The 11,959-nt window shown below is 38.5% G+C and overlaps 1 protein-coding gene across 1 annotated transcript; it reads right to left on the bottom strand.

The window, feature by feature from the left end:
• Window positions 1-492: 492 nt before the first annotated feature.
• Window positions 493-1,434, bottom strand: tcima (transcriptional and immune response regulator a). The gene has a single exon (XM_041787933.1). The coding sequence runs from the start codon at window positions 1,343-1,345 to the stop codon at window positions 1,043-1,045; it is 303 nt and encodes a 100-aa protein (XP_041643867.1). The 5' UTR covers window positions 1,346-1,434; the 3' UTR covers window positions 493-1,042.
• Window positions 1,435-11,959: the final 10,525 nt, after the last annotated feature.

The raw sequence follows: 11,959 nt of genomic DNA, 5'->3' as shown, positions 1-11,959 counted from the left end.
TATACAGTCGTATGAGGGGAAACCCAGTGAAGCTTAACAAAATCCCCTCATGATTCTCTACACAGATGCTTAGTCATCTTTGGCACCAGAATGAAGAATAAGATAAGAATGGCAGACATGTGTTGATGTTTGTGTGAAATAAAGTTTAGCTAATCTTTGACTACATAGCCCATCCTTCTTTGGGTCTGTATTTCAGTGTGATATATTAACCTCCCCAAGTCAAAGACCTTTCTTCTTTTGTTCCTTTGATCTCTAGCAGCAGTCAGGTCCTGTGTCGGGTGCTAAAATAAAACTAAAATCTGACACTGAATTGAAATAAAGTCAGATTTTTCATCTTCCTCATAGTCTGTCTAAAAACACAATTGCTGTCCAACATGTTAGTCTTAGAAATAAGTCTAAGTTAATAGCCTCTATAATCATGAGTTATAGCTACTATGAACTGGTGTGATCACATACATGCATGTATATATAATAACAAAACTGATTACAACCTTTAAATAAAAAAGGATTTATTAAAATTAAGAAACAAAGAAACACCTCCTGTAAATCATCATCATAACATTGTTTGAAAACAACACAACAGTGGCCACCTTAGTCCCCTTTAGTGGCTAGTATTTAAATAAAAAGAAACTACAAAAAGGCATGTGCAAGACAGGCATACATGTAGAAATTCTTTGGCACATTACAGTCATATTTCAGAGCTATGCACCATGATCAACACAGTAATGTGCACCTATACTGGGTAGGATTTCACAGTCAGTTCTTCACCAGAGTGCACATATTAATTCAAGGCTCAAGGACGACGTTTATGCGGATATTTCAAGTCCATTATTCTCGCTCCGTGGTTCCTGACAGGACTCTCCGACTGTCTGTTCAGCCTTCGAGGCGACAGTCGCTGCAGCCGGCTGCATGCTCTCCTCTGCACCCGGTGCTTCCTTTCTCTTCCAGGCGAAAGATAAGCCGCACCTCTGGCGGCATCTCGGTTGTATCAGTAGTGTTTCCACATTTGGTTTAGTGAGAGACACAGATAGCTGGCGCACAGTCAGCGTATTTTAAGCAGCATCCGCACCATTCCCACGATCTGGAGGAACTTGTCCTTTTTCCGCTGCTTCAGAGCCATCAGAGCCCGGGCCGTCTCCTCCGGATCCTGCGTGTAGGAGAAAATGCTCCTCACTCTTTCCTCTGCCTTCACGTCGCCCGTTTTCTGAAACAGTCTCATCAGGGCATCCTGGTTTACGTTCTCGAAGATGTTGGCCACGGCCTTTTTGCGGTGCGCCGTGTCGAATTTGTTCCCGTGGACAGAGGGGCAGACGCGACGATAATCGCAGGAGACGTAGGACGACATTTTTCTGTCTTTGAGGTCTGTGTTTTTCTTCTCCTGAAGTGCAGCTTCTGTGCTAGCTCCGGTAGAGAGAGCGTCTCTGAGCAGCACAAAGACGCTTACCAGAGTATTTATAGATAGTAAGGGTGGGGGTGTGGACTCTACGGGAATACACTGACCGCGTCAGGCAGCTCTCAAGCAGAGGCGCCACCCCTCCACAGCTCTCCAACGAAGTGCTTCAATACATGAAGAATAAATATTTACATCATCAACAATGGGCATGCTTAACCCATTTGTGCCCACATTTTCCTAGTATTTTTATGCACAATATTATACTTGACCTCTGTGGTGGAAAAAGTAGGCCACATAACAACTGTACTCAAGGAAATTTAAAAAGTATTTAAAGTTTACTTTAAGTCAGTGGTTCTCAACCTTTTCAGCCCGCGACCCCCCAAAAAATGTGCCAGAGACTGGGGACCCCCACTGTACCTGAACATGGTTGAGCACAGCCATGCACATTCAAGAACAGTTATGTACAGACAAGGCCGTCCATGAAGGGGATGAATGGGAAAGCCTTCTGGGGCCCAGCCAAACTGAAAAAAATCATGGTCCATCGTAAAGTTAAACTGTGATATTTTCTATTGAACCTGAATAATAACCACTTTTAGCAAAGAAACAAATTTTAATTCATTTATGTTGCCCTCTTAAAAATTTAAACCCTTTAAAAGTAGCAGAAATGGGTTAGAAATGCCAAAATTTGGAAAAAAAGTGGCAAAAAAATGGCAAAAATGGTTGAAAGTGGCCAAAATGGGCATTCTTAATGGTAACAGGGAATTCAAAAATGGCTGAACTGGAGTTAAAATGGCAAAATAGGTGGAAATTTGGTGAAATGGGATGAAAGTTGATATAAACTGACAAAAAAGGGTTAGCTGAGGCAGAAATAGTCAAAAATTGACAAAAAGGGGCTTTTCAAATTGTGAAAGTGGTAAAAGGGGTTAATAGTGGCAATAATGTGTCAACGGAGCCAATAATAGGCAGAGATTTGCAAGATTTGGTTTAAAAGTTGCAAAAACAGGCAGAAAGAAAGTGGTGAAAGGGTTTTAAATTGACAAAAAAATGGGGTTGCAAAAATTGGCAAAATAGGTGGGAAAAAGTGATAAAAATGGGTTGTAATTAGACAAAATAGGTGTTAAGTGGCAACAGCATAATTTAAAAATGATCTTCGTTTTTTTTTTTTTTTTTTAAGGCATCTGGAGACCCTCTCTCAGTGTCTCGCAACCCCAAATGGGGTATCGAGCCCAACATTGAGAACCCCTGCTTCAAGTAATGAGAAGCTACTGCAGAGTTGTACAGTAAAATATGATCTTTCCTCATTGGCAAGAACAAGAGAATAGATTTTCAACCATGTTCTTCAGGTAAAGTCACACCTCCATACTAAATGCACAGCAAAATTGACAGTGTTAACTAAACTCAAATATATTTAAAGACCCTGTAAAGTGAGATCCATATTTTTTGTCCCAACACAATAGATATGTTAGACTATGGTTACTTTAAAAATGTGAAAACACTGAGATCTACATGTGACTGAATTTTGGATTGAGACTGTTAGAAAGTTTTCTACCTCTTTCCTGGCTTGGTTTAAATTGGGCGGGGTTAATATGTGGGGTCGTGATGTCACGAGCACACAGTGAGTAATGACCCCGCCCCTCTAACACTATAGTATAAAATCACAGAGCAGTTCATCTCAATAGTCTGTTATTAGCCTATGTCACTGCATTTATTGAAAGTTAAGTCAGTTAAAAAGTGTTTTTTAGTTCATATTGAGGTAAATTTAAAATCTATCAGCCACAGTGACCTATGGATCATTTAAAGCATCATAACAGAGATCTGAGCCATAAAACAGACTTTATCCCTTTTTCTTGAGTCAACAAAAGGTAAAGAGGCAGGGTCATGGTGTGAGTGCTTTCCTAAATTCAGATTGTAGCATTTTTAAATTTAAGAGGATTGTATTTCTCCTGAGTGGGCGTGGCTTTAGCTCATTCAAAAGACACACCCACACCATCCAGAGCAGATTTTTGTGCCTCATTTTTCATGATTTTGAAGCTTAATTTTAACCCTCTACGGTCCTGTGTTGCCTATAGGCAACATACCACTTTTTGGCCTTGTGCACTCACATAATACATTCCCAAGTATGATCAAATACTTCTAAAAATGGCAGGACCTTAAGTAACCTATAAAAGTGTTTTGACTTGTCATATGATGCTCTTGATGCCATCTTGAACACTTTTTGTGCAGACATTGTCACTCAAAACAGCTCAACCATTGTGCTGCAAAAGAACTGCAAGTTTTCCAGATATTTCTGAGGTTGTGTACATAATTATTGGTGGGTAAAGTTTAATTTCTAGTATTTAAATGTTGCATTTTTGATGAATAAATAATGGAAAATTATTAAAATATACATGTTGCCTTTAGGGCACCATTATGGAATACTGCAAACACTGTACTGTGATGGAGTGCACAATGATACCATTACATTTTGGTATTGTGCATTTCGGTATAAATCTGTGATTACTGAAATAAAAACAAGGACAGTGAGATTGACCACGATGAGAATGAGGATGAGGAAAGTGAAAAGTGATGTGGATCACGATGAGGACAGTGAGGGTAAATGTACAGCAATGAATATTACCAGAATATAGTAAGACAGATATTAAAAATAATTATTTTCATCATTAAAGTTCAAATAGCATGTAGTTAGTTGCAACTTGTTGCAGCTACTTTGCAATTCCAATATGCTTTAAAAAAACTTTTTGTTCAAATTTTAAATTGTTATTTTTTTTTTTGGTCATTCCATTCCATAATGTTGCACTGTTGTCTTGAGGCAACGCGCCCCAAAAAGTACCCTTCAAAAAAATTTGTGATTTTTTTTCTTATATTTTTTCTTAGATTATGTTTATTATGGTATTTATTTATTTACTCTATTTTATGACAAAAAACACCACAAATATTTTTTTTTTTACCACCTGGCATCATATTGCGGACCATAGAGGGTTAAAAACTTAGATATGGGCAGCGCAGATGATTGAGTGGTTTAAGGCGCTACCCATGTATGAGGGCGGCCCGGGTTCGAATCTGGCTTGTGGCCCTTTGCCCCATGTCTCTCCCCACTCTCTTCCCTGTTTCCAAATCTGTCCACTGTCCTTTCTCTATCAAATAAAGGCATTAAAAGGCCCAAAAATAAATCTTAAAAAAACGAACAAAAACTTAGATATGTCTTATTTGACTGACATTTTACCTTGGGGTTCATAACACAGTGGCCCGTCACACAACAAACCTAAATACAGATTTATTTTCACTTTACAGGGTCTTTAAATTTAACCCTTTAAAAAGTGTTTATATTAGTCCACACATATAGTTAAACTACATTTTTGAAAGTCTATAATATTTAATAATGTGACGGAGCTGCAGTAACTTTTGAAAATCAGTGGAAAGGTGGCAAAAACAAAGCTGAGTTAACCTCAAAGCTATGCAATGAACACTGATGAACACTACATATGCATCCATTAAGACCACTGAAAAACACAAGCAGGAGCTCTGGATAACTTCACTAATGGTGCAAATGTGTCATTAAAAATAACAACAATCCACCAGGAACACGAGTGAATGAATTCAGCAAGGATCACTGTACAACAGGCAACATCCAAACAAGTAAACAACTATTATTTTAGGCATTTCTGGTCCCAGGGCACATTGGTATTTTGATAGAGTCTTTCTATGGGTATTTTTTAAGATTATTTCAGAGAGATCATCTGTAAGCAGGATGTACAAAATATCTCCCAATATACACGCAAATAACCAATCATAGACATGCAGGAGGATAACTGCAGGCATTTCTAATAACAGGTTATTATTAAGAGTCATATGACATGTAAAAGTTTCTATGTACATATTTTAGTGTCTTAAATTCACTAAATGTAAAATGTGGGCAACACAAAGAAGAACCTAGGTATGAAATCTCATGAGTTAGTTCTGTGGTGTGTTTTCAGAACTCATATTTAGTACCTCATAAAGAATTAGATTCTTTCAATACATCTGGGCCATGGTACATCAGTCTTGAACAATGCTGTATTAGCATTAGTGGCTAGGATGGTAATCAAATAGGGGAGAGCGGGGTACAACCTAACACTTTTTGTATTTGACTCAATAATTTAACAAACATTTGAGTTACATTGATCATATTGTATTTAATACCAACATAAACATCTCTGCCACACATTAACACTGGAATTGTGTTTTTATGTTTAACTGCTGTTCGGAAAATTGTTCTGAAAGTGACTGAAGTGAAATGTTAGAACCTACCCTTTGACAGGGTCCATTATAACAATAATAGGCTTGGTTTTAACATGCCAGAAAAGTTATTTTACACCCAATTATTCTAAAACTGTTGTCATCATAGATATAGTTAAAGTAGATAATGTTTGTGGATCTGTGATAGATTTGTATTTATATGTCTATCCATAACATACAGTTAGTACTGATAGATTAAAACATGGATGATACTAAGCATGTGTGGATATTACCTTTTTATTGTAAGAATATAAATCAGTAGAAATTTATCTTAAAATACATCTTATGATGACTGTATTATTGTATATGATGATGTGGTCTTTTTTGCATAATAAGCATGGTTTATATTATATGTATTATTTATAATAATCATATTAGATCAATATTATTACATAAATTGATATAAAATAAGAGTTGATGTAATAAAAAGTTTTAATTTTGTCAATACTATTGCATTTCTGTTTTTATACTCTTGTCCTTGTGCAACATGAATGGGGTTAATTATAACACACCATTACAACTAACGCTGCTGTAAGAAGGTTTTATTTTGCCTTTATAGCAAGATGGTTATTAAAATGACATCAGGTTGGACTGGATGACCTCTAAATAAAACTCAGTAACTTAAAAACAAGTATGTTAAAGAAATTTACTTTAATATGGTAAAAATACTTTCCCAGAAATCTCTGCCAAAACCCATCCACAACTATTGAGAATTAGCAGGTGACACCCTGCTAGTATTGTGGTCAGATGACCATAAACACATTCCACTCAAAACTGTTTAACAGGTCCATGTTACATTTAACCCCACGTATGTTATTGCCCCTCTCACCCCTAGAGAGCTATTCTATTCTTAAATTCACTTTAAGATATGAGCTGATTATAGTAGTTACAATAATAACAGTAATAAGAATAATAATAATTAATGAGGCATGAGCTCCATTTAACTGAAGCTCAAGTATCCCCCCTCTCCTTGGCTCCTGTGATGGGTGCACCTGTTGCTTACCTCTCAGGTAGCCGAGCCTGGCCCAATCCCATCTTTGCCAAGCTTACCGGCTGTTCTTGTACTTTACAAATAGCTGTGCTGCGAGCTGTCATCAAACCATTGTTATATAATTACTGTCCTAGATAACAGTCATTGTTCAAAAATGGTTCATTTTGTTTTGTAGTTAACACAACCTCAATTTGTTTTCTACCAAACAAGGTTAGTTTAATTTATGTGATGTCTTTTTTTCCTTTTTTCACCTGGTATAAATATGATTATATGAGGTATGATTATTTAAAAAAAAGACTAATGCTGTCATACAGTTTTATTGAACATAAAAAAAATTTAATGTCCTTCTCCTTCAATGTCCTCCCCTTCTGCATTAATGCACCACTGCATTCAGGTCTTCCTCTGATCGGAGCAGTGCAGTAGGTATTCTTCAGACATTTGCCTCTGAACCTCTCGGTCTTTTCTTATCATCTGTCACAGACTCTAAATGTGTTACAGAGCACAGATGTGCTGCAAGGGAGAGGTCCCACGGTGCAAGATCAGGTGAATAGAGAGGGTGATGGTGCTCTGTGATTTGGTTTAGGGCCAGAACTTTACTGAGAGCACAGTGAGAGCTGGCATGAACCCTTTTTTCCACAACTGTGGTCTCTTTCTTCAGACTTTTTCTCACAGTTTTTTTCTAGAGCCTGTTTGAAATAGTGTTGATTCATCATTGACCCTTCTGGATCCTACTTCTCCAAGATGATACCCATAATGTCAAAGAAAACAATCAACAGGGCCTTGGATTTGGACTTGCTTTGTGGTGTTTTCTTCATTCTTGGTGACGATGGTGTTTTCCAGGGCATCGACTGTAGTTTTGTCTCAGGATCATACTGAAAGAGCCAAGTTTCATCATATGTAATCATGTCCTTCTAAGTTTCCCTAGATTTGTTCCAAAATGTCTCCTCAAATGTGCTTGTGTTCTTTCTTTTGCTCAGGAGTCAGAAGTTTTGGGACAACTTTGGCAAACACTTTTGTCATGTTCAAGTTTTCATGCAAAATTTGCCAAACTGTCTCTTTATCTTTGCTCTCACTCTTACACTGAGTCGACGACTTATTTCCAATGATTTGTTAGATTTGTTGAAGTTTTTCAGAAGTTGTTGATGTGCATGGCCTCGGACATCCTCTCTGCCTTCACTAAATCTTTTGTGCCATTCAAACACACGTGCATGTAACATGCAGTGTTCCCCATACACCTCAGTTAATGCACCAGAAGATTCTGCTGCTGTTTTGTTCAATTTCACCAAAAGTTTCAAGTCAATACTAACTCATCTTTTAAGCAAATCATTTCTGACGCCTTGGCAAAAACGCATGCGCTTCAATCAGTAGCTAGCAGTGAACTAAAGATATCACTTATTGGAAACTATTGGCATACCCAACCTTTCATATATAACACTCAGTGTCTCTGTGAACCACGTGGTTTCATCCTCATGAGCAATAGGTGGGGAAAAAGCTTTCTTGACGCTTTCTTGTCTCAGGAGCTGAGAAGAGACGCCTTTATCAGAAGATGGTTCACAGCATTTCTGAGACTTTGACCTTTGAGTTTACAGTCATAATATTCTTTCACTCTGTGCTTAACAATACAGATGGAAATAAAAGAGTCCCTTTGGAGAAATGTCAGTAGATTTAACTACAGGACTCTCATCATCCTCAAACCTCTGCCAGCTTCCAGTGAAAACCTGGAATTTTCTTGACCAGGTTTCCTGCGGAGGAACATTTCTTTTTCTATTTAACACCCATATGTTATGACATCAAGTGAAATATGATTCATAAGGCAACAATTGTTGGCATCTGATAGTTTTGGAAATGTTCCAAGATAATTAAATTAAGGGTCTTATCTTGCATTTAAACTAGAATAGGCGATACAGTCTAAGCAGGTAGCCCTACTAGACACAAAGAAATATTATGGCTTTAAATTAACTCTACATCTGCTTTTTTTCTTTTATCCTTGACAGGACAATCTGTCCGTTGCATGAGATGGGTCCCTGAAGTTACAGCAGTCATGTCCAGGGCTTGGTCAGGATGGGGGCCTCTATTGTTCTCATTTCAGAGTCTAAGGTTTCATGTTGTGTAAGTGTTTGTGTGTATACAGAGCATGTGTGTGGGTGTGCGTGCACGCTTGTGAGCGTGTGCGTTTGACGCTGCTCCAGAGAAAGTCCCTTCCTGTGTGGCGCTGGAGGTTCCTTCTGGGGCCATGCAGTCTGCAGCTCTGCAGACAATCTGTCTCGTCACAAGGTCTTACCATTGTTTTCTCGGCCTCTCACTCCCTTCACTCCTGTTCAGTCTGCCAACACACCAACCCCCTCTTGCCCTGCAGGTGCGACTCATCTCTAATCCTGAAAAAGAAAGCGCGAGCCTTGAAATAAACTGACTTCAGTTCGAATAGACCATTTGCACCCACGTCACTACGACGCCACTCACTCAGTGGATAGCAGGGGTAATGATGTCAAAAGGGTGTCAACACTGGTCGATGATTACAGTGGAGGTGTAATCTGGAGCAATAAAAGTTACAGAAAGGGACAAAATAACATCAGCTTACTTAACACAAATGTCAGTGACTCTGTTAAGTGAAGTGATTTACTTCAAGTGCACTCAGATAAACTTATGAGGAGTGGACTGAAAGAGGCGTTTCCCTGTACACAGGCAGTGATCTTAAAGCAGACAAAAGCCTCGATGACTACATAACTGTCCACATGAATACCTCTGAGCTTAGAGCTTCATTAAAACCAGAGAAAAACCAACAGACATATGCCTTTGAAAAGAAAAACCCACAATGCTCACTGAAATAACTTGAAACTGACAAAGTTTATAATAAATAAAAAAATATGGAAAATTAACAAATGAAAGTCAGACATTGCTTTTGAATTGTGGTTCAACAGAATCAGTTAAATAAGCAAACTAATGAAACTGGACTGGACAAAAATGATTGCACCCTTAATATTTTGTTGCACAACCTTTTGAGGCAATCACTGCAATTAAGCGATTTCTGAAACTCATAATTGGCCCACTCCTCGTGAGCAAACTGCTCCAGCTGTCTCAGGTTTCAAGGGTGCCTTCTCCACACGGCATGTTTCAGCTCCTTCCACTGATGTTCAATAGGATTTAGATCATGGCTCATAGAGAGCCTCTTCAGAATAGTCCATTGTTTTGCTCTTAGCCATTCTTGGCAGTTTTTACCTCTGTGTTTTGGGTCATTATCCTGTTGGACGACCCATGACCTGTGACTAAGAACAAGTATTCTTGCACTGGGCAGCAAATTTTGCTCCAGAATGCCTTCATAGATTTGGGATTTCATTGTAGAGATTCTAAACACCCAGTGCCAGATGCAGCAAAGCAGCCCCAGAACATGACTGAGCCTCCTCTATGTTTCACAGTAGCTACTGTGTTCTTTTTTGTATGTTCTTCATGTTGGTATCTGTGAACACAGAGCTGATGTGACTCTCCGAAAAGCTCCAGTTTTATCTCATCTGTCCAAAGGACATTCTCCCAGAAGCTTTGTGGATTGTCAGTATGCATTTTGGCAAATTTCAGTCTCACTTTATTTATAATTTCAACAGTGGAGTCCTCCTCAGTCGTCTCCCATTAAGTCCACTTTGGCTCAAACAGCGATGGATGGTGTGTTCTTACACTGATGTACTTTGACCTTGGAGTTCACCTCTAATCTCTTTTGAAGTTGTTCTGGGCTCTTTGGTTACCATTCATATTAATTGTCTCTTCAATTTGTCATCAAATCTCCTCTTGCCTCTCATGTCCAGGGGGGTTGGCTACAGTCCCGTGGACCTTAAACTTCTGAATAATATGTGCAGCTGTAGTCACAGGAACATGCTTGTCAATTATTTTCTTTCTGATCTCCTGGGACAACTGTCTCCTTAGCGTTCCATGTTCAGTATGGTACATACCATGATACCAAACAGCACAGTGACTACTTTTCACCCTTTAAATAGGCAGACTGACTGATGCTAATTACAGCACACACCTTGGTTTAACATGTCCCTATGGTCAAATTATTTTACATTTTTTCCAGGGATACCATCGATTTTATCCAGGCCAGTTTCTTTAGTTTTTTTTTTTTTTAAATGATTCTGTTTAACCCGATTCAAAAGCAATGTCTGTTTTCATTATTTTTTCCAGCATTTTTTTATTTGTTATTACTTTTATCAGTTATTATAGTGACCAATGTGGGTTTTTCTTTCTTTAACGGAAGGGTACCAAAAGTTTTGTCTGCATCTGTACACAGTGTTAATTTTGGCAGCTATTTTTAATTTTAGTCTTAGTTTTAGTCTTTAAATGAAATGCATTTTAGTTTTAGTCACGTTTTAGTCATTTCTATGCTTTTTAGTTTTAGTCTAGTTTTAGTTGATGATGACGCAAAACATTTTAGTCTAGTTTTAGTCCATAAAAAGTCCTCACATTTTATTCTTTACTTTTAGCCCAAGCATTTAATTTCTTGCCTAAATCTTGTACCGTATCGTGGTAGTGTATTCTATGCACCCCTCCAAACCTGGGGTCCCTGCTTTCTACATCTGAGAGACAGAATAGATACAGATGCATTGTTTTTTGACAGATTTACCCACAGCGGAGAAATATCATGGATTTTGAATGTCCGACAAAAACTACATTACATTTTAGTCTAGTTTTAGTCATCTTGACAAAAGGCTAAACTTAGTTTTTGTCAGTTTTAGTCATCACAAATCTATTTTTGTTAGTCTTTGTCTAGTTTTTGTTGCAAGGCACAGATTTGAGGAAGACTAGAAAACAATTTCTGCTGCACTGAAGGTTCCTGAGCACATTGGTCTCCATAGCACTCAAATTAAAGAAGTCAGGCAAAACCAGGACTCTTCCCAGAGCTGGTTGCCCGGCCAAACTGTGCATTTGGGGTTGAAGGGCTTTAGTAAGCAAGGTGGCCAAAAACCTAATGGTCACTCTGGCTGAGCTCCAGAAATCCTGTATGGAGATGGGACGAGTTCCAGAAGGACAGCCATCACTGCAGGCTTCTAGTGATCAGGGCTTACGTAAGAGTGGTCAGACAGAAGCCTCTCCTCAGTGCAAAACAGTGGAGTATTTTGCAAACTCAAAGCTTTCATGTGTTTCATGTGTTCACCTGGCCAGATTAACCCTGGACACTAGCCTAGAGGTAGCTGGGGAAAGTATAGCAGAGCAGGCTGCTGCTTTACTCAGGCAGCCAGGGACCTGCAGTTAAGCCTATTAGCAGATCAGCTGTCAACCAAACAGATGCACAGCTTCGTGCACAAAACAGTTGC

Source organism: Cheilinus undulatus, linkage group 5 (genome assembly GCF_018320785.1).
Source record: "Cheilinus undulatus linkage group 5, ASM1832078v1, whole genome shotgun sequence".
Classification (NCBI taxonomy): Eukaryota; Metazoa; Chordata; class Actinopteri; order Labriformes; family Labridae; genus Cheilinus; species Cheilinus undulatus.
This window is presented reverse-complemented; position numbering and strand designations above follow the sequence as displayed.